This window comes from Dromaius novaehollandiae, chromosome 10 (genome assembly GCF_036370855.1).
Source record: "Dromaius novaehollandiae isolate bDroNov1 chromosome 10, bDroNov1.hap1, whole genome shotgun sequence".
NCBI lineage: Eukaryota > Metazoa > Chordata > Aves > Casuariiformes > Dromaiidae > Dromaius > Dromaius novaehollandiae.
This window is the reverse complement of record NC_088107.1, coordinates 23,711,225-23,735,672: the sequence shown is the minus strand read 5'-3', so window position 1 is coordinate 23,735,672 and position 24,448 is coordinate 23,711,225. Positions and strand designations below refer to the sequence as shown.

Genomic DNA, 24,448 nt, shown 5'->3' with positions numbered 1-24,448 from the left:
AGGGACCCGCGAACCGGCAGGGAGGCGGAGGCGGCAGCGGGCTACGCGGGCCGGGACCGAACGCGCGCCGCGGCAGCCAGCGAGGCCCCGGGGCAGGGGCCGCCGCGTTAGCAACGCTCGCGTCACGTGTCACGGAGCGCCGCGAGGCCGCTCTGCCCGCGGGGACGCGCTCGGCCCCTGCGCACGCCGCCGCCCGGCTCGGGGGGCCCGCGCCAGCCCCGGCAGCATGGTCTCCCGCGGCCGCCGGTGCCCCCGGGTGCGGGGCCGGGAGCGGGGCCGGGTGCGGGGCCGGCCAGGCCTGGCGCCCCGGCGAGGGGCCGCGGGCTCCGCCCGGGGGAGGCGGCTCGGCGCCCCCCGCCCCCGCGGGACCCCGGCAGGAAGCGGCCGCAGCCAATCAGCGCCGGGCCGCCACCCCGGGGCCGGGCCGTCGGGCCGCGCCGCGCCGCGCCGAGCCGAGCCGCGTCGGGGCCGCGCCGGGCGCTGCGGCGGGCGGCAGCAGCCGCGGCGGCCCCGCTCCGCGCCTGGCCTGGCCGCGGTGAGTGGCGGCGGCGGCGGGGACGTGGCGGCGGGCGGGGCGGGGCGCGGCGGGGCGGGGCGGGAGCGGCGGGGGGACGAAGGGGGCTTCGCGCGGCGCCGCGGCGGGAGGAGGCGGCGGCGGGACCAAGGCCCGGCCGCGGGGAGCCGCGCGGGGGTCCGGCCGGGTGGGGCGGGGCGGGCGAGCCCCGCAGGGGCGAAGCGGCAGCGCTGGGCGGGGGTCGGGGGGCTCCGGGGCTCCGGGCGCGCTGCCCCGGCGCCGCGCGGGCGTTTCGGGCTGGGCCGCGGCCTCCGCCGCTCCCCCCGCGGGCGAGCCCGGGGAGCGCGTTGCTTGCGGGGCCGGAGGCGCAAAAACCCGTCCCCGCCGGCGCCTTTCCCGGCGGCAGCTCCGGGGCAGCGCAGGCTCCCTTCCCTCCTCCTTCCGGTGGCTGCGGGACACAGATGCCGCATTGAGAGCGACGCCGGCGGCTTCCGAAGGCCTGGCGCTGCGTGGGGGCTGCCCGCCGTGCCCACGCGCGGTCATCGCGGCGCTAGGCGCTGTGCGAGCGGGCAGCGGAGAGGGGTCCCCGTCTCCCGACCCTCGCCTGGGTGCTGCTGGCCCAGGGCGACGCGCTGGCTCGTCTCCCTGGCCTGGCGTTAAGCACGCGGAGCGGCCGTGGGAGCTGGCCGCCGTTCCCACGCGCGCGTCCTCCCAGCGCCTCCGCCCCGAGCTCCCGCAAGGTTTCGGAGCCACGCGGCTCCTGCGGGGCCCCGGCGATGGGCCCAGCGGCGAAGCAAAGCGCTAAGAGATGGGGCTGTGCGCAAGCATGCGACGGTGCAGAGAGCGCGGGGCGTCGCGGTCCCGACGGCGGGAACTGGCCCCGGAGAGGTCGGAGGTGCCCGGGAGGAAAGGCCGCGTTCGGCAGGGCTGGGACGGCGCGACGGAGAGCGGGAGGCGCTCGGAGCCGCGGCAGGAGGGAGGGGAGAAGGCGACGGTCCCAAAGCGAGCGTTGCTGGGAGGCTTTCCTCTGGGCAGAGGTGAGCTTGGGTGCGAGGAAGGGAGGGTTCCTGGACTGGCACGCCAGCATGTCCAGTTTTAAGCACTGTATTTAATTTGTGCGGTTAAGAAAACCACAGGGTATAACTGGATGAGGTAAAAAATTAGCTCAGAGCTGAGGAAATAATTGTTCCTCTTTTCTCAGGATGAACAAAGGGATAATTTGTCCTTTTTGTTCAACTAGCGTTGCCAAAGATCATGCTCGATATCTCCAGCCTGGGCGGAGGACAAATTAGCTTTCCAGATCCCTGCGCTCCCTGTCTCCCTGCCCATCCTTTGAAGTACGGTCGGGACGTGGCTCTGCCGAGCCACGTTTCCTTTAGGATCCTGCTGTGCTCCGGTTTGGGGTTTGCCAACACTTCTGCTGCTGCTTGGTGAGAGGTTGAGTGGGAACTAAAAATGGATGGCAGCATTTTTCTGGAGCATCAAATCGGTGTTGGGTCTAGAACAAACACGGGGCTCTTTGCTGGCATAAATCCTGGGGAGGCGATGGAGAGAAAGCCGAGCAGGGAGGGACCTCTGCCCAGGGACCTGCCAGAACTGGGTCCGTTTCCGACCTGGGGGTGAGGACAGCTTCTTCCCCCTTGTTTGCAGCGGTAGGTGATGCAGATGGAGCTCAAACGTCTGTGGACCTTCTGCTCTTTGGGCACACTTACTTAAGGTATATTGTGTGCTGGATTTCTGTTGGAGACCATTTATCTCCTGCCGGGTCTCAGCAACGCCTTGCTGCCAGCTTCCGTGGTTGGCCGCGGTGAAAGGTGGCTGATGTGCCCCAGATGTTGGAAACCTTTGCAGGAATGGCATCCCCGTTGCACCTCAGCTCTTCTCGGACTGAGAGGCGGCTCATAGGCTGGACGCTTCTGAAAAGCAGCGTTTCTGCTGCGTGTTGGTACATAGTGAGTGGGGAATGAGTGACGCAAGCTCCCTGCGGTCCCTCTGTAATAACCATCACATGTTCTGTAGATGCTGCTTGCCCAGGTTGTTAATTGTTTACATATGCTTCGTAATGTGACTTAAGTAGTCACTGTGTTGCTGCGGGATCAGATTCAGCCCTCCTGGCTTACAGCTCCTCCAAGGGAGCCGTTCGCAGCCTTAACTACTGCTTGACGTACAGCAGTCGGGACCTGGCTCTGAGACGCCTGGGGTCTCTCCTGCGGCTTATTTGGAAGGTTTTTTTAATACCTGTGTGGAACTTGTCTTTGAGGTTCAGTGGTTCAGCTCCTCTCTCGTTTACCCCGCGTCGCCACTAGCAGCCTTTCTTTCCTTTTCTCCTTCGCTTGCAACCAAAGCTGCGGTCGAGGGGCTGCAGAGCCCCCGCGGAGCGTGCAGCTTTCGGCCGCGTCCCCCGGGGCTGCGGTGCCCGTGGGCTGGCACGCGCGGGCCGAGGGGAAGCGTGGGGCGGCTGTGAGTAGCACGCAGGCCGGAGCGGGTGCCCCTGGGAGGTTTAGTGCAGGACGAATCGCATGTTCCTCTGAGGTGGATCTGGAAACCCTTCAACATGCAGGATGCATGAACTGGAAAGTTATTACCCTAATGTATACATATATGAACTTCATGTCTCGTGCTGTGAGAAAAGCAGTGGTGTGGGCAAGGGGAGATCTTGCAGCTCCTTGCTGTTTCTCGGTGTCTCGGGGACATGAATTGATGAGCCCATGTGAAACAGGGTGGGATTCCCGCAGGAGTAGGGTTGCTGAGTAGCAGAAGGGTGAGACTGGCCGTTTCTGGAAGCAGAGACGGGGTTTGGGACCCTTGCTTGCCCCTGCCCACAGCCGCTGCCATGCTTTTCCTTCCTCTGCTCCTTCCTGCTGTGTTTTAGGCATGAGAGCAGGGCTTGCGCCCCCCTGGCCGTGACCAAGGTGTAGATCTCTCTGGGGCTTTGCTTTGCGCCCAGCAGCGGGGAGGGAGCGCGCAGGTCCGGGGACGCGGCTGGAGTACGCTCTCCGTGACGGGGTGAAGCCTGGGTGGCCTTTGGTGGCTACGTCCACAGCTGGCCTGGCACAGCCCGGGGGTCCTGGTGGGCAGCAGGGCTTTGCCGATGCCCCGCAGAGCTGTCGCCCTGTGCCACCAACCCCCATCGCGTATCAAAGCGTGACCCCGTCACGGGAAAGGCTCGTGCGCCCAGGCCCACCACCCTTATCAGTGAGTGAGAACGGTGCTCCAGCTGTGGAGGGCTCTCTCCTTCCCCAGGTGTTTATCGTAGCCCTTTATAGGCTTGGGCCGAGTTTGCTCCTCAGTCTTTGTGGCAAACGGTTCTCAAGTGACCGGTGGTTCTGGGTGCCCGGCTGGAAGCCTCTGGGCTTGGTTTTCAAGCCGTGACGGAGCTCCTGAGGGAACCACTGTGGGCCAGGTTGTTGTCTTCTGCGCAGCAGAAGCAGAATCAAGGGAGCAGGAAAGCTCCCTGCAGCTTGTCGCGTGTCCTTCTGAGGCCCTGTCCCCTCTCACGAGGCTTGCAGGCTCCTCTGCTGTTGGCTCCCAGAGATCTCGAGGGGGAAATCCCGGTCCTGATGCCACCCGGGGCTGCCCTTCCTGAGCTCTGTCGTGCTCTGGTCTTTGGCAGCATGGAGCTGTGCTGCTCTCTCCTTCGAGAGGACCCAGCAAGACCTTCGGGTCCTGTAGCCAAAGCATGTGGTTTAGTTTGGAGTTCAGTTGCGTGTGGGTCATAGCATCACCAGACTTAATTTATGCTAATGCGTGTGTTTGCAAGCAAAACCCACTCCACCCAGTATGTCCTGGGGTGCTCCTTCGGTTGGTTTTGCCTTAGTGAACAGAGGGATGAACTGGGAAAGGGGCTCTAGGGGTGAGTCGACTCCCCAGTTACCCCGTTCCACTGCGTCTTCTCTGTTTCAAAGTCCCACGTGGGGAAACTGAGGCAGGAGGAGGGGCAGTGACTTTCCCAAGCCAGGAGGAGAGCTGGGAACAGGCAGCAGATCTCCTGCAGCCCAGCCTGTGTTTAGCCCCCAGCACGTTGCTCCGAGCTCTCCAGGTGGGTTCGCTGCCCCGCTTGTGCAGACCGAAGCGTTTGCCGTCTGCATCCGCCGGTGAAAATCTGTGGAAAAGGAAAGAGCATGAGCGAGATGAGTCACCGTTTCCCTCCGCTCGTGCGGAGCTGCCCGGGCAGGCGAGCGTGACGTGCCGGTGCCCATCACCCTCTCCCGCCCACCACCCTCTCCCACCGAGACTTCCTCCCTTCCTGCCTGCTGGGCTCGGCTTCGGCCCCGGGGCCGGCGCTCTGCTCGCCCGCTTGGGAAAGGGCTGCGCTCAGCGGCGGGCGGGGAGGCGATTAAAGAGCTCGGCCGGCCGTTTGCTTCCCCGCAAGGAGCCTCGTGCCTCGAAAGGAAGGCGAGCAGCCGGCCGGCTCCGCTCCCCCCACCCCCGGCAACCACAATTGCTAGGTAATGGGTGGAAAGCGGGGCGGCCGCGGGGCGAGAGGCGGCGGGGGTGAGCGGCAGGACGTCGGGAGGAGAGTGAGCCGGCTGCTATTTGTGGAGGGCCACGGGGTGACGTCAGGCAGGCCGGTGGCTGCTCCGTGCCTCGGTGTCCCCTTGGCGGTCCCCTTGTCGAGCGCTTGGCGATCTTTGGGTGGACGGTGCCGAGGCAGAGTCGCGGTGCGGCGGTGCTTCTCCTCTTCCCGCTGGCAAACCCGCCTCGGGTGGTGAATTTAATCTGGAGGGGGGTCCAAGGCTGGGGGGTCCGAGATGCTCGTGCCAGGTGTGTGCACCATCCTCCCCTCCGCTCGGCACCGCGGTTTCCCGGGAAGGGAAGCTGCATGGGTGGAAATCACCGCCTGGGCTCCGACAGCGGGGAGCTGGAGATGTAAAGCCCTGAAGATGCTTAGGGTCTGTCCGTTCGGGGCTATTCCCCGGGGCTCTGGGTGCTGGGGGGGGGCTGAGGACCAGCGGTGGGTGCCCGAGGCTGGGGGCTTTCCCACACTTCTCTGCCGCGGGCTTGTGCCCAGCACGCAAGACCGTCTGCCCGCTGCCGCTGGAGGTGGCGCGGGGGGACGCCGGGCCCGGGGGGGCGTCGAGGCCGCTCCTGGGCGACCGCGAGCCGCAGAGCCGCCGGGGGCCACAGCCGGGCTCTGGCCGCGCCGCGGGCGAGGTGAATAGCCCCTTTCACGGGAGCGGAGCGGCGCCGGCCCCGCGCTGGCTCCGGGCCACGGGAGACGCGGAGGAGCCCGCCCGGAGCCTGAGCCCGCCGCCGCGGGGTTTGGGAGCAGCGCGGCTGCGCCTTCGCAGGGAGCTGAAGTTCCCTGGTGAGGAAGCGGCTGGACGCGGCCGCTTCTGCCTCGCGGCCCTCCAGACCCGCTGCTCTCGCGAGCTGCAGCGCAGGGTGCGGCGCTGGGAGAGGCCGAAGCACGCGAAGGCCGGCGGCCGCGGCCGAGCCGCCGATGCTGTGGGAGCGAGGGAGAGGCTCGTCCCGGCTGCGGGAGGAGAGGGTCACCCGAACGTGGCCGATTTGGGGTGCAGCAGGGGCACCCCGGAGGCGGCTTACGCCCTCCTGCGACCCCAGGGAGGGCAGGGGGCCTCATCCTCCCCTGCCTGGCCCTGTGCGGGAGCACTGGGGATGCGGCCAGGAGGCCCTCACCCATGGCGTGACCCAAAAACCGCAGCGGTGGCTGGGCCAAGCGGGTCCCGCGGGGGTCCCAGGCCGCCTTGGTGAAGCCGGGGGGCTGCTCGGTGCAGGCCACAAGGGCTGGGGCTGGCAGCCCGCCCCTCGCCTCTCCCTCTCCAGCGGTGCTCCCCGTTTCGTTCCTGATTTTTCGAGGCGGCCTCAGCATTCACGGCCCGTGGTGGAAATTTTTGTGCCGCCGTGACGGGCGGGGGGAGCGTCGCGGCCCCGAGCCGCTGCCGGAGCCAGGACTGTGCAACGCTCGTCTCTCCCCAGCGATTCCGGGCACCGCCGGCGAGGCGTTGGCGGGGCCTCCTGCCGCGGCCGCCGGGCCCTGCGGGGAAGGACGGCTCCCGGCAGCGAAGCGGGGAGAGGGAGGCGGCGCTCGGGGCCGGCCAAGGGTCCCCGGCACAAGGGCTGGCTCGCCGCCAGCCGGCTCCCCGCGGGCAGATGGGCGCCAGCTAATGCATATTAATGGCTGGCGAGGCAAACCCTGCGCTGGCTGGGTGCCCCGCGTTGCAGCCGGAGGGGGAACGAGCGGCTTGCACCGAGCACGCGCCTCCGAGCAGGCTGTGGGCACGGGAGCGGGGACAGGAGTGATGGAGGTGCGTGGGGACGGCAGCTGCGCTGCGGGAGCAAGGCAGGGCGTCGGCAGAGCCGGGATCCCCGAGGCCGGACGCCCCAAGGCTGGATGCAGGGTGTCAGAGTTGTGCTCAGGGACCTTTCCAGCTCGTGCACAGGGCGGATTAGGGCCTGAGGGGTCTCATCCTGCGGGCGAGCGTGGGCTGCGGCAGGGGTGTCCCCGGAGCGGTGTCCGTTCAGGCTGCAGAGCTGCCTGGCTCTGGAGCGGGCTTGTGAGTTGGGCCGGAGGAATCCCAGCCTGCGCTGGCTGGACGCCATGCCTGGGGGTGGGAGAGGGATTATTGGCAGCACGGGGGTGGCTGGAGGCCTCCTGGAAATCAGCTTGGTCCAGGCAGGCAGGAGAGGTGGCAGGCCGGCAGGCCGCTGGCCTTGTTTCTCCTAGGATGCCGGTTGCCAGCCTCCTGCTCGCTGCCTCGGCTTCCCGTTGGGATTGCTCACCGTTTCCCTGTTTTGTTGTGTTTCTTCTCAGCTCAGGGCAGCTGCTGCGCAAGAGAGGATTCCCCGCGTCAAGGCCGCCGGGCCTCGCTCCCCTCTGCTTCCGCACCCGGACCTGGCTCGCACCGAAGATGCTCTGCGCGCTGCTCGTCCTGGGAGCGCTGGCCTCCAGCCTGGCAGGTGAGCGGCGCTGGGGCGGGCGCGCGGGTCTGGGCTGCTCCGAAGGAGACGTCCGAACGCGATGCTCATCCCGGCAGAGCTGCCTTAGACCCGCGGCCAGGCCGCCGGGGAGGGCGGGCGTCTGACCTTTCTCACCGTTTCGTAGTCCCCTGGGTGCCTGGGGAGATGGGCACGGTGTCACGCGTGATGGCTTTTGTTGCACGTGGGTCCCGCTGGCCTGCTGGCTCGCCCCTCATCAAGGGACGCTGTCCCACGCGGCACAGCTGAATGACGAAGGCATGGTGCACGAATGAGGTGTTCCTCATCTCTGCTCCTGGGTCTGTCCCCCTGCATTGCAGCTCTTGGGACCCGCCAGCAGCGTGTGGCTGCTCGCAGAGAGGGATGCGGTGGCCTGGCCGGGCTCCCGGAGCCCCTTGCTGTGCTGCCGGCGCTGATCCTGCCTGGAGCCGCGATCCCCGAGCCAGCGGGGCAGGGACACAGACCATCGCCGGCAGCTCTGGAGACCTCTTTGCTGGCACTTCGCGAGTGCGTACAGCCAGGCTAGATAACGTTCCTAAAACCGACTGGCATTTATTATTAGCCGGAGGTAGACAAAACGTGTTGAGTCTGCCAAGAGCCAGGCTGGCTGCCCAAAAGCTGTCCTGGGCCCCGCAAAGGGCTTGTCTGCCTTGGCTGGCCGGTTGCATCCGACCCAGCTCCTTCCCGCGTGCCTCCTGCGCTCCTCTTGCGCAGTCGTCCTTCACGCGACTCCTCTCATCCTCCCTTCTCAGGTTCTTTCCAAAAAGCTAGTCTCGTGGGGGATGTTGCTGCCCTCGTCCCCAGTGAGGTATGTGCTGTAGGTGATGGCTTTGCTCTCTCCTGGAAGGGCTGGTGAGATCAGAATGTAAAACCTAGATGCAGATATGCCCCCAATCCTCCTCCCTTGGTCTGAGGCAAGTTTTTTCCCTTTTTCCTCCCCTTATTAGCAGCTTGTGAGGGATTAGAGGGGAACCGGTGAACATATGCACCGTTGTTCTCCGTGGCTCTGCTTTGGAGGGGCATTGCTGCCGGTTGCCTGTGGGAGACCCCAGGACTGGTCCCAGGGATGGGGAGAGCCAAAGTCCTGATGTGCTGCGAGGGCCTGGGGGTCAGATCTGCACCCCTGCAGCGAACCGCAGCCAGCTCAGAAGTACCAAAAATGCAAAGGGAGGCTCGCACGTTGGGTGAGCGGTGCTGGTGGACTGGTGGGGCTTGGTGAGGGTGGCAGAGGTGCCTGGCTGGGGCTCGTCCCCATGCGAGCTGGCTTCAGACTGTGCAAGCTGTTCAAGGCCAGCGCAGAGGGCAGAAGGCCCAGCAGCCGATACAGCGTGCAACCCTGGCATGGTGCGGTTGGCATCGCGCTGCGGCATGGTGCAGGTCGCATCACACCTTGATGCAGAGGTGGGGTTGGCATCGCCCTGTGCCGTGGCATAGTTGGCATTGCGCCCTGACGTAGCATCCGGATTGGCATCGCGGCGTGGTTGGCATCGTGCCCTGACGCAGCAGTGTGGCTGGCATCGCTCCGTGCCACGGCTGGGTTGGCACCGTGCCCTGGCGCTGGGTTGGCACCGTGCCCTGGCGCTGGGTTGGCACCGTGCCCTGGCGCAGCGGTGGGGCTGGCATCGCGTTGGAGGGAGCACTGGTGCCACCTAGCGCCTGCGAGACCGGCCGCGGTGGCGCCCAGAGCTGGCTTTCCTGGGGGACGCCGGGCTGTGTGCGACGCGGGTCCCCGCGGGCAGCCCTGGCGAGAGGCCGGGCTGCCTTTCCTGCACGAAGGGAGTTTTTTGGAGGGCTGCTCTTCTCGCCCCTTGACGCCGCTGCCCTGCCTGCCCGTCCTGCAGGGGAGGCAGCTTCGTGCAACGACCGGGTGCAAACGGCCCCGTCTCCCAGGCCTGCCCTTAACTCCTGCCCCGCGCGGTGCCTTCCCCGCTGGCATCCACCCCCTGCGTACCTTTATGATCGTCTGCCCTGTGGTTCGGGGCTCTTTAAAAACTCTCCCTCTGCTGAAACCTGTCTCCTTAGGATTTTCTGCCCATCTGCACGGCTGGCGTGCTCCACGCCGTGTGGCAGCCTCCGGGCCATGCTGGAGGCAGTCCCACATCTTCCAGCCCAGGGTTTAGACCCTCCATCACCTGGAGACCTCAACAGTTGCCTTATCGTTGCAGCCCAGTGCAGGGCCCGCTGTCGGGGTGGCCCTACCAAAATACATAACCTGTCCGCAGCCGCCGAGGGCCAGGGCTGAGGAGGAACTGTGTCCTCACCATTCCTGGGGACAGGAGCTGCTGGGCTTGGCGCTCGCGATTTTTGCAGAGCCGGCAGGCAAAGCTGTGGCTTGAATTGCAGAAACATCACCAAGGAAGAGAGCCCGAGCCGTAACTGCCCAGCCGGCCTCGGCGGAGCTGCGGGTAGGTCCAGGTCTGGGTGTCCCGGCTGCTCCCTGCCAGCTCCCTCCGCAGAGCTGTGCTTGCAAGAGGCAGCGGTTGCTGCTCTTGGACAGCTGAGGGCAGCAATGCCCAAGGTTTGGGATGTGCCACGCAGCCTGCCTGTGTCCCCCTGGGCCGGGCTCGCCTGGGGTGCCGGGTGCTGGTTTTTGTGGTCCCGGTAAGCGGGTGCTAGGCTCAGCCAGGGCTGGGATGGAAGATGTGCAAGGCGTGCTGCTGGACCGCTTCTCCTGTCGTCGCCAGCGAGGACCTTTCTGGGAATCGCTGCTGGGGAAGGGTTTTGAGATGCCGTCTGCTCTCGGATCTCTTCTGCGGGCATCATCACAGAGCGGGAATCCCAGCCACCTTCCAGCTTCGGTCATCGTTGTATCATCCGTTCCTGCAGCCGGGCTCTTCCTGCCGTGAGCAGCTGCTGTGTGTTTCTGAGAGGCTGTGCTGCTGCTCCTCCCCGGAGGCAGCTGCCTTTTGCAGGTGTCCTCTGCATTTCCAGAACAATCCCCCAAAAAGTGCGGTGCAGCGGAGCAGGGCTGGTGTAGACACAAGCGCATAATGTCAGCAGGGATGGGAGAGGGTGGCAACTCCTGCTCTGAGGTCCCGGAGGTGGGTGTGAGCTCCGCTCCTCTTCCCCACCTCCTGCAGACCACAAGGCTAACCCATCCCTTGCAGGTTTTCTCCCATCTCCGTTCTTTATGCTTAGATATAAACCAGGAGCGAGGGGCATGTTTCTGGGGGTCTCATCTCCATATGCCTTTGCTCTCTTGCCACCCTCCCGCAGGTGCCATGGAGATCCAGGTCCCGGATGAGCCCGTGGTGGCTCTGTTTGGCCGAGATGCCACCCTGCACTGTGCCTTCTCCCCCGAGGCCAATTTCAGCCTGAACGACCTGAGCCTCATCTGGCAGCTGACAGACACCAAGCGCTTGGTGCACAGCTTCTCTGATGGCAAGGACCAGCTGGCTGACCAGGGGGGAGGCTACGCCAACCGCACGGCCCTCTTCTACGACCAGCTGGCCCAGGGCAACGTCTCCCTGCTCCTCCGGCGCGTGGAGATCTCCGACGAAGGCAGCTTCACCTGCTTTGTCCGGGTCAGCGACTACAGCAGCGCGGCGGTGGTGCTGCAAGTGGCAGGTGAGAGACGGCGGGTGGGGATGTCCCTGCATGCCTCCTCCAGGCAGTAGGGCTCTCCCCCGTCATACTTTTCTCCACTGTGGAGCATCTCTTTCTCGCTCCATCCCTGCCAGGGTTTCTCCTCGAATCCAGCCCTCTCTGTTAAAGATAGACCAGTCCTGCATCTCCCCTAAATATTGCTGCCGGTGGATCTAGTCCTTTCCTTGTCATGGTGGGGAGGCTCACAGCTGGGTGCGGAGGCAACCTGGCTTGTGGCCTGTGCTGTTTGAATGCTGAGCTGGGTATGTGAGATGCCAGCAGCCCCGTCCTCAGTCCCATATGGGTGTCTCCTCTGTATATTGGATGGAGATGCACGTGGGGCAGGGCTGAGGCACATTTGCTCCTGGCTGGGCTGCGGGCTCTCCTGAAGTATCCTCAGCTTTGGCTCAGTGTTCAACCTGCTCCTGGGAAATGCTGTTTCTCTGGCTGCCTGATTTCTCGTGCTCTGTGGGAACAGCGTCCCTGAGCCCTTGAGTATGGGGAGGTGGCAGGAGTCTCCCCAGTGTGGGGACGGGGCTGTTGGTGTTGTAATGGAGCTAGGGGTAGGTGCCTTGGGGAAATAAGGAGAAAAGGACCATTGGCTGCTCCAGAGCATGATCCTTCAGTCACCTCTATCACCTCGTGCTGGTTCTCTTCTCCCTTTCAGCTCCCTACTCCAAGCCTAGTCTGAACCTGGAGCCCAACAAGAACTTGAAGCCCGGGGATCTGGTGGCAGTGACTTGCCACGCATCCCGTGGCTACCCTGAAGCCACTGTCCTCTGGCAGGACAGCCACGGCAGCAACATCACGGAAAACGTCACCACGTCTCAGGTGGCCAACGAGGAGGGTCTCTTCGATGTGCACAGCGTCCTCCAGGTGTTGGTGGAGCCCAGCAGCACCTACTCCTGCCTGGTGCGAAACCCGGTGCTGCAGCAGGAGACCCAAGCCTCCGTCACCGTCACGGGTAAGCCAGCAACGGGCGGTCAGAGATGGGGTCTCTCTGAAGAAGGTGATGATCTTTGCTGTAGCCCAGAGCTTCCCCTGAGGCTGCTACCATGTATCCCTGCTCTGCCTCCCATCCCAATCCATGGACCTGTGGTTTTGGGCTGTGCTCTCCTGCCCAGTTGCCCCAGTGTCCCACCTCGTCTCTGGAGGGCTGTGCTGTAGAGGCCCTTGCTGAGCTGCAGCACGCTTCTCTCGAGAACTGTACAAGAGTTGGGAAAGGCCTGGGTGTGTTTTTCCTGGTGCTCTTTAGTCTTAGCTTTGCTAATTGCCCTGTCCTGGTCTACACCAGCCCTGAAAGCCACCACAGGGTATGATATTGTTCCTCTCCTTTATGCGCAGTCTTATGGCTGTGGGATGTTCTTGCTTCAGGGTGCTCCATCCCAGCGGCAGCTGCAGCAATCCCTACTTAAGACCCTACACAAATACTGCATTACTTGTAGTCTCAGCTGACCTTCTAATAACTAATCTTGACTGACAGGTCCTTTGGGCACCTGGCATTATGGTGGTGATTTTCCACCTGGGGCCATTCTGCACTGCAAGTAGTGTCTTGGCAAACTTTCTGCTTAGATCCCCTGCTCGTTACATCTCTGTGACGCCTGTGCACTGTTAATTAGAGTCCCAGCGGGCAGGCAATGACGTGTCGGATGGTTGATGGCTCCCTTACAGTTCAGGGCCATTCTCCTGACGTGGAGACTGCCCTGCGTGAAGAAAAGTCAGGAGGAGAGGGAGCTGTGAGAACAGATCATAGATATAGGCTGGTCTAGTTTATTAACCACTGTTTATCGTACAGGCGGTGCTGTGCCGTAAGAGCAGTGTTGAGCCTTGCCACTTCCCTCTGACAATGTCTTGCTCTGATGGCCCGATAAGTAAGAGCTTAATGGCATTTATCGTGGATGGGGCTGGCAGGGGAGCGTGGGCAGGGCTCAGTCAAGGAGGCTGGCGGGGCTGTGTCAAGGAGCTGCGTAATGCGGGGTGCTGAGGGGAGACGGGGCTGGGTGCAGGGAGGGGGGTCCAGTCTGGGGGGGCGGCTTTGGGGATGCTGAGCCTGCGATGGATGGGGGCGATGGCCAAAGCGGGGGCTCTGCGCTGCTGGGGCGAGATGGGCAGTGCAGCAGGTTTGCGTGGCTAGGCTGGGAGGGATGACAAGTTATGCCAGCAGCTGTGAGCCGGTAGGGATGGGGCCAAGCCGAGTGCCCCACATCCTGGCCTCCTGGGGCCAGGGGGTGGATTTGGGGGCTTTGCTGTCCCTCCTCCTGCTGCTCTTGGAAGTCCTGCTCTGTTTTCTGTGGTTGGTCCCAGAGGATCCTGGGAGGGAAGATAGGAGCTCTCTAAAGCCATGTGCCTCCTGGTCTACGTGGCAGAGCGTGGATTTGGTCCTGGCTCTGTTCCCAAGGAGTTTGACCCCCTGGGCTCCATCCGTTGCTTTGCAGGGCTCATCCTTGGCATGCCGGTGACGAGCTTGCTGCCAGTTACGAATGGCTTCCAGTTGTCCTCGCTAGCTCAGCTTTTATAGATGCCTTGGAGCTCTTTATAACCTTGTACACTCACTGGTAACATTAATTAGTGTTTAATTATCCTTGGTACAGCAGTTGTTGGGTTGTGAAGGAGGGTTCCCTGGTGGAGCATAAACCTTTTGGCTGGATGCACCAAACTCATCCAGAAAGCCTAGCGCAGCTGCGCGGACGTTACCTGGAGACAGGGCTGTTTCTGACAAGGCTAGCGTTAGCCATAGCCTGTGGGGGCAAGGAGGGAGCTGGCTCTGATGGCTTTGCAGAAGTCCTGTGTCCGTTGGATGCCGCGTCCGATGGAGACCACGACGCCTCCTCCACAGGCGATTCTTCCTTCTGGAGGAGCAGCGGTGCCAGCTTGGCAGTGGTGAATCCACATCCCACGTCCACATGCGTGTTGCCCCCTCCTTCGAGAAGGTGGACCTGCTGCGAGCGTGCGCAGGGCGCTGGGAGAGGACAGCCCCGTGCAGACGCAGGCTTATCCCTGCCTGTGGGAGGAGGGTACCAAGCTGTGCGGGAGGGTGATTGCTGGCTGATGCCGATGGTCATCGCCTTTGCGTGCAAACAGATCGAACGTCTGCCACAGTGCTCCCACCAGTAAACACGGCGAAGGCACTGGTGATGTTTCCATGGCACTCGCTTCATTTTGCCCAGCAGCAGGGATTTGCTGTCACTGGTGGCAGAGGAGTGGCTTTTTCGTGGCTGCCTCTGTAGTGTGTGAGTAGATGTTCAGCACAGGGAAAACATGCGTGAGTGCTGGATTTAGCCTGGCGAGGTGCCGCAGATGCTGTTACCTTGCAAAGGAGGAGCTGTGTGTGTTGGGGAGGTCTACGTTTGCCTTGTCTCCTCCCTGCTACCGTTCACTGCTAAGGCAGGACGAAGGGCCTGAGAGCCCAGCGGAGGAGCTGCACTGCCCGGGAACATCCCCACATGTGGCTTGTTCACCTCTTCCAGGCCTGCCACATGGTTAAATAACCAGCAGCACATCCAGTAGGCACAGGCTCTGCATCTCCTTTCCCAGACCATCCAGTGCCCCCAAACATATTTTCTCATGTTGTTCTGCCCTGGCTTCCTACACCCGTTTCTTCTTCCCCCTTGCTCGCGGTGTGACTTTGTGCCGCGGAGGGGGTGGCGGGGGAATGCAGCTGGGTCGTCGGCAGAGCCTGGCGGCTGGGCAGGGAGCGGGGATGGCGGGCGATGAGCAGGGGCCTCGGAGCCGGAGAACTGGTGGGTCCCGTCACTTCCATCCTGGCTTGACGCACCACAGATGTTTCCAGATTCCTCAAAATTTGAAGTTGCTTTTGATCTCAACACATGCAGTTATAGGGGATTTATTCGAAAAAGGAACGAGGGAGTCAAGTCTGCTTGTACTTGAAGCAGTGGGCGGGATCAGAGCTGAAGGAGCAGCTCCGCTAGCAGGTTCCTGCTGTCCACGTGGGCTGGTCCTTGGGGGCATCACCTTCCTCCGGTGCCTTAGGCTGGGGGTGGACAAGCCCAAGGGTCAAGTCAAGGAGTCCTGTTCTCCTCCAAGGGGTATCTGTGCCTTGCTCCATGGATTTGTGCCCATACGACGGCTGCCGCCTGCCACGCTGTGGTCGTGTGTGGTGGGAGCACAGCTGGCCATCCCCGATCCCAGGGGAAGTGTTGGGGGCCCGCGTGCTCCCCGGCTCCCGTGGCGTTAGATGAAAGGGAGCGGGGAGCTGGGTGAGCAGCACCTACTTCTTCTCTGTAGCCCCTTAGCGAGCGGCGGGTCAGCTTGTGCAGCGAGAGCACCTGCAGAAGACCTGGCGAGGGGTCGGTGCCTGGCAGAGCACGTGGTAGCAGGCCCAGCGTGTGACCCTGCGCACTGCCCGAATTCATTCCCCCCGGGGCCAGGCAGGCACCTTCCCTTCCGTCTGCAACGTGCAGCTGCTTCCCGGGCAGCAGCTACCCCAGGTTGGCAGAGCTGAGAAGGAAACAGTGCTCGTAGATTTAAGGGGCCCTTAGGAACAACGAGTTAAGTCTGACCCATGTGTCCGACCCACACGCGGTTCCTGGGGCTCCCCGTGCAACCTGTAGCGTAAGTCAGTCCTTTATCAAACCTATCCAGTTTAACCCCTTTGTGAACCTTGCGTGTCCCTCTCTGCCGGTGTCCGACCCTCTCTCGCCCGCCTTGTGGTCGCAGCTTGCAATTTGAATTTATTAGTGCAATCATTTAAAGGTTAATGAAGTATTTTATGGAGTGACTCAACCTGCTGATTTCCTGCTTTTCCGGCCGGATCCAGACCTGCTGGCGCAGGCCGTGATTAGAGGAGCTGATGGTTTTATTTCCGAGGACCCAAACGGCCGGAGAGCGCCGAGGCGCTGGGAGGGGGCGGCGTGCTGCCGCTTGCCGAGGCGTCGCCTGGCCGAGCCCTGCCCGACCTGCTTGCAGAGCCCCTCGCCGTGGCCGTCCCCGGCCGCTTCGCGGGGCTCGCCGGCGGAGTCCCTTGCTCCCGTTGGTCCCGGGGACGTGCCGGCCGGAGGGCTTCCTGGCGCCGGCAGCCCCGACGCCGGGCCCGCGTCCCCTCTGCCGGGCGGCCGCGCTCACCGCGGCGGTGTCGCTGCTCTCTTCCCGCCAGGCCAGCACCTCGCCTTCCCCGCCGTGGCGCTCTGGGTGACGGTGGGACTCGCCGTCTGCGTCCTCGGGCTGCTCGCCGCCGTGGCCTACGTGTGCCAGAAGAAAATCCGCCAGAGCTGCGAGGAGGAGGAAGAAAACGCAGGTAACGTGCTCGGCTCCGCGGCGCGTCGCCTCGAGCCACGGCGGTCTTCTCCGAGAAGACGCCTCCGGCATTTGCCACGCTGGAAACGTCAAACGTGTTGACGCAGGGAAACAGCATGAGACAGAGCTGCTCCGCGCGCTCCCTCGCTTGCTCCTTTATCCCTGCCCGCCCGGGCCCTGCTTTGAAAGGAGCAATTAAAGCTGTGCCGTTGTCTCCCGGGACGCTCCGAAAATCCGGCCTGCGCCCGCTCCGGTTTCGACATCGCTCTCCTTTTCCTGCTGCCTTGATTACGGCGCGGTGCTTTCACGTGAAAGGGGACTTTGTTCCTTTAAGCGTGCTGCTGTGCTCTGCAGATGGCCGTGGGAGCAGCTCTGCTGGCGCTGCTGATTTGTTTTCTCTCGCTGGCTCCCGGGCTGATGTGCTTTGCCAAAGCAACAAAAAAAATCCTTGCTCTAACAGCGTCCGAACGTGGCGCCGCCAGACCAGCGTCTCCGCCGGAGCTGCCGGGCTCCGTTCCTCCTCTCTGCGTTGCTGCCGGGGCGGACGGCCCGCGGATGCCCTCGCTGCTCTGTCCCTCGCCCGGGGCTGGCCAGCTCCGGGCACCCGCTCCCGGGGTGTCCCGTGTCGCCGGGACAGATGAGCACCAGGGTTTCGCTCCGGCGCGTCGCAGGGGATTGTCCGCGGAAGGTGGCTCGGGCGTTTCTGTCCCTTGGGGGCCTGTGAGATGCTGACTGGCTTGAAAGCTGTTTTGATTGTCGTCTTTGATTTCTTCTTTTTCTTTTTTTCCCTCTATAACGGAAACCACAGTGAATTTTTGCTTTTGTTAGGGGATTTTGCTAGGCCATGGCCCCAGGCCAGGTGACCTCAGTCCTTCTGGATCACGAGACGGCTCCCAACCCGCCGTGTTTTTCCCTGACCGCTGCACATCCTTAGCAACGAAGCTCTGCTCCGAGTGCCGGTGATCTGGATCTGGGCAGGGACCCTTCCCGTGCGCCTGGCAGCCGAGTGCTGCTGCAGGACACGGCAATTTTTGCTGCTTTTGCATCGGATTTGGTGGGATTTGAACTTTTCTGGCCCTTGTTCCTCCCCTGTTGCGTTGCTTCAGCAGTTTGGAGGCAGATGTGTCTGAAAAGCTCCCAGCTATTAGGTGTAACTAGGACCTTGCTGCCCTTTAGGAGCCATAGGGGACAAGGCTGTGCAGCTGTCCAGAAAACACCGGCTATTTGCCCAAATAACGAGAGCATTTTTCGGGGCTGTTTGGTGAGGGAGCGGATGCTGTGCTGTGGGGTGGCCTCGGTCCCCCACGCTGGCGGGACGTTCTCCGGGGACACCCTGGGGGGCCCGAGCTCCACTGTGGGGCTGGGTGCTGGAGGGAAGGCGCTGGATACTGGTTGCATCCTTCCCAACCGGCTCCGGCGTCTCAGCAGAGCCCGGCACACGCACCGGGCGACAGCGGCTCCGGAGCAGCCGCAGTCGGAGACAGCTCCGAGTAGTATCCATGCAACCCAGTCGCAGTACCGGGAGGGCGCAGAGCGAGTCGTCTGCGGATGCTTCACCTGCTCCCATCTTTCGTTTTGCAGGGACGGAGGAGCAGGACGAGGAGGGGGAAGAGCCCAAGACAGGTGGGTGTGCTATCCAAGCCGTGGGGTCCCGGGACCGAGGCCGGCTTGCACGCTGCCACAGCTCCCAGCAGCCGGGCGTAAAGCGGGCTGAATTCCTGCGTTTTCCTGCTGACGAGCCCCTCAGACACGCTCCGCGCTGCTTGTGCATGAGCATGCAGCCGTGCTCGCCGTGTCCATGTTCGCGTGACTTTGAGTGCGTTGCAGCAGCGCATGTTGCACGCGGCCGCCGGGCATCGCCCGCTCCCGGCTCTGCGGAGCCGGCCAGCTGGCAGCAGACCCCTCCGAGCCACCAGCAGACTGGCAGGCCCGTGATAAGCCATGTTATCTTTTAATAAAAAGTGATAGTGGTGCTCTGCTGTAAGCAAATGAGTTAATTATATGCCTGGCAATTCCCTTTATCTGCTCTGTGCACAACAATAGCCTGGCTGCGTCCGGCTGCCGCGCGCCCGGTCTCTTCCGGGGAGCGAGTGCGGTGGGGATGCCGGCTCCTCCGTGGCTTTTGCTGCCTCCGAGGTTTCAGGCCTGGGAGTTGGTTTGCGTTGGAAATTTGGGGCTTAATTATTGCTGACCGCCTGCCCTTCTGCCTTTCGCAGCCTTGCAGCCGCTGAAGAGCGCGGAGAGCAAAGAAGGTGAGTGCGTTTGGGTGTCTGCGGGGTGGCGGGCGTAGGGGCGAGAGTCGGCTCGCTGCAGCACAACCCGCGCGGGCCCGAGGCCGGCGGCGGCTGCGCAGCCCTCGGCTCCCCCACACTGCTCTGCTCCAGCTCTGCCCTCGCTTCCCGATTTCTCAGGCGCTTTTCAGTCCTGCTTGGCGGTTCTGCAAACTGATCAGCTGGTGATTAAGACTTCTTGCAAAGCACAAGAGAAATGATACTAAAATCTGAGTGTGTAATATCCATTGCATTTCCATCATCCATCGATTTTCTTTTTCTTCTTCTTTTTCTTTTTTTCTGCAGTTTGCTCTAGGAGAACAATCAAATTTCCCCAGATCAATTATTTCCAAGTATGCAGGACAGCCTCTGCTCTAATTTGGGCTGCTCTTGCTCCAGCTGGCGCTCATATCTCCCAGTAATGGATTAAGTGACTTGACTGATGTCTTTGACATGTTGTTTGTTCTCTTATCCTCTGCCCAGGAGAGGAGTGAGTGTTACGGGGAGTTATTTCCTCGTGGTTCCTTGAGGGTACAGGTTGCCTGTGTTTGTGCTGGGGAAGGTAGATCAAAGACGGGGAGGCTGTTGTGGCTGGGGTTCTCAAAGCAATTTGATCTAATTTGATCTATTCCCTTTCCCAAGAAAGCTGGCTCCTCTCTGGCTTTCTCTGGCGTGTAGTGAGCTGAAGCATGTTGAGATGTCCTGGTCTTTACACCTAGAGCATCACTGAATCTTCTGGGTGCTCCTGCTGCTGGACTAAAGCCTTGACCTTGGGAAAGCGAGGGGAGCAGGGCAGGGAGGGGACTGGCCTGGGCTGTGCTCCTGGCCCCGAGGAGCCACATTTACCTGTTCTGCTCCAGCTTGGAGGCGAGAAGGACGTTGTATGACTTACCCAGGTGGTTGCCCACAAAGCTGAGATGGCATTGCCCGGACAGCTGGAAGGGCTGCAAAGTGCTGCCGGTGGGGTGGGAGCTTGTTGTGAGGAATTTGGGGCTGTCTCCTGGCGTATGAAGTGCCTGGGCCGTGCGTGGGAGCTGCGTTCATCCAGGGGAGGCTGCTCTGCAGCCGCAGGCTCCTTTGAGCATCTCATATTCGAGCTACCAGACCTCCTCCTGGTCTCGCTCTGATTTCCCTTCTGCAAATATCCTTCATCTGTGCACTGATCTCGCACTGGGCCATCTCGGATCAGGGATCTGTTAAGCTCTGTCTGGTCAGTGCCCTTTTTCTTCTGAGCATTGCAATCAGGGTGCTAATGAGGAGGTGGTTGGTGGGACCCGTCCTCCTTGCCTTACGGAAGAGGAGGAGGAGGCAGAGCAGTGAGCTGTGCACGTCAGCCGTTGTCCCCTCCCTCACTTTCCCGAGGGAATTGCATGTTGTCCCCATGCAGATTCCCAGGTAGCAGCCAGGTTACTGAATTTCTGATGAAAATTTGTGGGAATTGGAGCCCGAGCCCCTGTTTCTGCCTTTCAGCATCCTCTCCCGAAGCAGTGGGTCACTGCCTCTGACAGCCTGTGACCACCTCAGCCTGCGCAGGGGTCCAGCGTTTTCTGTGTGTATTCAGCCCCACTCTTCACCAGCTTGTTCCCCTTCCAAGATCTCCTCAATCTTTTCATTTATTTCCCCTCTTATTAAAGGCAGACTTTTCCAGCACAGGTTTGGTCTCAGCCGTGGCTGAATCACTGCTGATTCCACCCTCCCTCCTCCGTTATTAATGGCCCTGCTTTTTCTTAAATGCTATTCTTTTCCCTCCTGATAGATTTATAAAAGCCTTTTCTCCCCTGCCCTTCACACCTTTAGCTGAAGCATTAGCTGGCTCTGCTTTTGCTTTTTTTCCCCCCGCTTCTCCCTCTCCTTTCCGGCCTTATCTTCCCCTCGCAAGCCTTGGCAGACCAAGGGCGCTTGTCTTTCTGCCTCTTTGCTTTTCCTCTCCCAGCCAGGTTGTTTGCTTAACCCCGTATCTGTGAGCGGCCCCTGTGCTTGCTCCTTGGCTGCCTCTGCAGCAGAAATGCAGCCGGAATAACAGCATCTCCCAGGACTCGCCCGCTGCCGGGGTGTATTTTTTCTCCAGTCTGTTAGGAGGAACTCGGCGGCCGAGCAAGCGTGCTGGGCCCCACCGCGCGCTGTTGTATCCGACCTGCGGTTGGCATCAGCTCCCGGGGAAGGGGGGCATCTCTGCTGGGATTTTCTGATTTTATTTATTTATTTATTTGGAAGTGAGAGCCAGGAGCCGGGGGTGGCCGTGTTGTAACCCTGCTGCCTCGGTGGCTTGCGGTGCTGCTCGCGTCCGGTGCAGCTTGTCTGCTGAGCAGGGCCACGCGTTCGCAGCCCAGGGCGTTTCCCGTCGTGCTGCCACGGACGGCTTTTCGCTTTTGGTTTATAATTCCTTTGCCAACTTTGCTTTCTTCTGCTTTTTTTCCCACTCCTCCTTCCCAGATAACGAACAAGAAATTGATTGACGGGAGCTGGGGGACAGCTCGGAGCAGCCCCCCCAAGCAGCCGAACCGGCCCCCCGCTCCCGTGGGGAGCAGCTCCAGGCGACCGAGGACGTGCACCGACGCAGCCTGGCCGCTGCCCGCCCGCGCGCCTGGCCCTGGGCCCGGGGCGGCCGCTCCGCACGCCGCGACCCTCCTCCTCCTCCTCCTCCTCCTCCATCTCCTCTTCCTCCTCCTCTCTTCTCCACGGAGAGCCGCGGTCCAGCTCCTCTGCTCCCGTCCAGCGGCAGCCCAAGCCCAAAGCCTTCGTGCTCGGCCCCGGAGGCGGTGGAGGACGATCGCTCTTCCCGTAGTCCCGCTGCAGTTCCCGCTGGACTTTGGTTTTGCCTTAAGTGCCTGGCGCCACCTCTCTCCCTGCTCGGACCGGGGCAGTTATCCCACGCCGGGAATCGGCCCGGGGGCTTTTTTCTCCCCCCGCCCGCCGTGCCGAGCCGGTAGCAGGGCGAGGAGGTGCCTGCTGGAGGCAGGGCTGGGGGCGCCTGCCGGCCAGGCGGACCCCGCCGTCCTCCCCGCCGGGACGCGGCTGCTGGTTGCCCTGGGGGAACGCGGAGGGAGGGGGAGGGGAGGGTGGGAGGATGCTGAGCGCAAGCGGGCTCAAACCCTCCCGTTTCCCCTGTGTCCAGCTGGGAGAAACACCTCTCAATTGCTTTGCCCCCATGATGAGATCGTCCAGGCTGTCCTCTGTCCTCACCCCAGGCACTGGTGGGGTGCTCAGAGGCCCCCAAGCCGCCGGGTCACTACATTCCTGTGTTAAAGGCACTATTGCAATTGCCAAGTCAAGCGTTGGAAGGGAACGTCCTGTCTCCTTTGTTCCAGGCACTGGAAGGCACTTGGTGACAGACAGGCGCCTGTAGCAAGGAGAAGGTGGCTCATGTCACTCCTGAGACTTGAATTCAGTCTCTGCTCAGCTACAGTTCCTGACAGGTGCTGGGAAAACCACCTAAATCGAGTTTTTTAAGTGGTGGTGGTGCATTTGTGGGGTGTGCGCCGGGTGGACGTTCCCAGCTGGATCTGCAGCCGGGGTCTGACGTGCCCATCGTGTGCTGCATAATGCTAGAGGCTTTGCAAAGTCGGGTCCTGGGCATCCCAAAAGGCACACTGAAATCAAGGAGAACGCGGTTAATCAGAGTGGTCCCTTCAGGGAGTGCTGCCTGGCCCGGTCAGGGCAGGGGTCCCTGGGCTCTGCAGTGGGCGGCCACATAATTAAAGGCTGAATCATAATTCATGGGCACAAGGGGGATGTGCTCAAGTCCGGCTTTCTTGGCTTTCACAGTGCTTGACTTTGCAATTGGAAAAAAGTTGGTTTAACACAGCTTGCTTGCACGTGTGGTGGGAATGCAGCCCTGGGCAGGCCACCAGCTGCCCGAGCTGGGGCCCAAGCCGGAGGCACGGCGTTAAGCTGGACGCGGGTGGATGCAGAAGGGACAGCCCAAAGCGAGGTCTGGGTCAGCGTTATGCCAGGGGGTTGCGCGTGGGGCTTGCCCCACGCCTGGCCAAGCCTGCTGCAAAACCCTGACCGATCTCTCCTTGGTTTTTAAGTGCAGACTCAAGAAATGTTTTCACTTGTCACGTGTCTTTGGTCCCACTCAGGCTGGCAGAGAAGTCACTGCTGTGCTAGAATCAATGGTTCTTCTGTTGTTTTTAATTATTATTTAAATTCCAGAATCTGGAGTTTTTTGTGCCTTGACAAATAAATTCTTGAATCTTTTTGGACAGTGTTTTCCGGCCTGTGTGTGGTTCTTGGGAGGGGCTGGAAAGCAGCTCTCACCGGTCCTTGCTTGCTTCACAAGGGGACATCACGGAGCAGTGATGCTGTCGGATGGGAGCAGGGGCAGGCGTGTTTCGGGGGGTCCTGGGGATGAAGGCCACCACCCTGCCATGCCTCGCTGGGGAGCGGGGCCCTTGCTGACCCCGGCCGGGGCATCGTGACTCCGTCTGTGGCCCAGCCGTGCCGGATGCTCCACAGGGTTTGTAGCGGGGGGCAGCTGGAGGGCAGTAGAGCAGAGCCAACCCGTCCCTTGCTCTGTGCAGCTCCCCAGGAGAAGCAAGCTGTTTAGAGATTTAGATATTATTTTTATCTGTGCCTGTAAAGCCTACATGTGGTTCCTCATTGGAGATGGGCTACCAATATAAGAAATCTCCTGATCCCAGTGGCTGAAGGCAAACCAGCAGTTGGAAAGCGAAGGCCTTTGTTTGGGTTGTTTTCCCATTTCTTTTGTAGGAAAATGTCGATGAAAATGTCAATGAAATGGGAAAGGTTTTTGTTTTCTTTTGAGCCCCAGATCGTTTTCTCCCCCGCTGTGTTCCCGTATCCAGACTATCGGAAGTGGGAGGCTGCGTTTCATGTGCACACCCCTGTGTGGACTATCAGAGGAGGAGGAGAAGGGGAGCAAGAATGAACTTGTCTTTTTCCCCCACTTCAAAGCCCTATTTCCTTGGGAAATACAACCTCCGCGACTGCTCTCCAAGTTTCCCCTTCCTCCAGGACAGTCACTTTGTAAAGCTTTCAGCCAACTGCAGCTACGCTTCACAGGTAGCAGGACTGCACAAGCATCCAGGCAGCCGGTGAGCCTGAGGAGTTGCTCCAAATTAGCTGGTAGTACGCGGTGTTTTTTCTCTCTGGCTGGGTTGCCAGAGGAGACGAGGAAGGTGGGAAGGTGATTTTTGTGGTGGAGGAGATGTAGGGGACGAAGGACACCGATGTGTAGGGAAACAGGCTTCATTAGTCCCTCTGCTCGCGGAATAACCTGGCTATATTGTGTATTAAGGCTCTTCTAATCCGGTTACATTCTGGCTCATTTTTTGCAACATCCATCATCCTAACAGGGAGCTGGGCCCCGGCAGGGTTTGCGTTTGTGTGGCACAAGATGGATTTGAGGGCTTTGAATGAGTGAGGTCCTAAATGCGACTCCTTCTAATGAGCTCCTAAAGACGTCACCTCCTCCCAGGGAGTTTCTGAGCTGAGTTTGAGAGACAGATTCCCAGTGTGGCTGGCAGAAAGAGAAACCTCTGGACACGTCTGTCCCTGGGCTGGGATGTGCCCCCGGTCCGACCACACATCAGGTGGCACAGCAGCCTGTAGAAAAGGGGTGAGACAAGCTTAATTAATCTATCCCCAGGTTGGCAAGCTGAAAGACAGTCAGCAGGAAAGGCTATTCAGCTTTGCCAGAATTAATTTAGATGTCTAAATTCCCAGAGCTGTAAAATGCAGATGTGCAGAGGTGTATTTGAGTGGACCATGCTCCTGGACATACATGGCCTGAGAGCTTCTGTGCTCTTGCCAGACCTGGGTCGTGTTCGCCGGGGTGATGGTCTTTCCAGGGAGCCCCAAATTACTACATACACTTGCCTTATGGACCTCAGCTGGGTGAAGACTACGTGCTCTTGTGTCCCTG

The 24,448-nt window shown here is 61.5% G+C and overlaps 1 protein-coding gene across 2 annotated transcripts; it reads left to right on the top strand.

Annotated features, from left to right (window-relative positions):
- Positions 1 to 313: 313 nt before the first annotated feature.
- Positions 314 to 22,771, top strand: CD276 (CD276 molecule). 2 transcript variants are annotated; one of them, XM_064517628.1, is made up of 8 exons: positions 314 to 535; positions 7,290 to 7,435; positions 10,670 to 11,020; positions 11,706 to 12,002; positions 16,152 to 16,292; positions 17,873 to 17,914; positions 18,508 to 18,543; positions 20,995 to 22,771. In XM_064517628.1, exons 2-8 carry the CDS (start codon positions 7,387 to 7,389, stop codon positions 21,015 to 21,017), a joined length of 939 nt encoding a protein of 312 aa, XP_064373698.1. In that variant the 5' UTR covers positions 314 to 535; positions 7,290 to 7,386; the 3' UTR covers positions 21,018 to 22,771. The 2 variants fall into 2 exon arrangements, with proteins under 2 accessions (XP_064373698.1, XP_025971871.1); XM_026116086.2 differs by lacking the exon at positions 314 to 535 and adding an exon at positions 4,654 to 4,962.
- The last annotated feature ends 1,677 nt before the right edge of the window (positions 22,772 to 24,448 follow it).

Excerpts from the sequence above, each read along its gene's own strand:
- CD276 (XM_064517628.1), top strand. The coding sequence starts at position 7,387 with ATGCTCTGCGCGCTGCTCGTCCTGGGAGCGCTGGCCTCCAGCCTGGCA. Across the intron at positions 11,021-11,705 it reads GGTGGTGCTGCAAGTGGCAG|CTCCCTACTCCAAGCCTAGT; the intron begins GTGAGAGACGGC and ends TCTCCCTTTCAG. Across the intron at positions 16,293-17,872 it reads GGAGGAGGAAGAAAACGCAG|GGACGGAGGAGCAGGACGAG; the intron begins GTAACGTGCTCG and ends TTCGTTTTGCAG.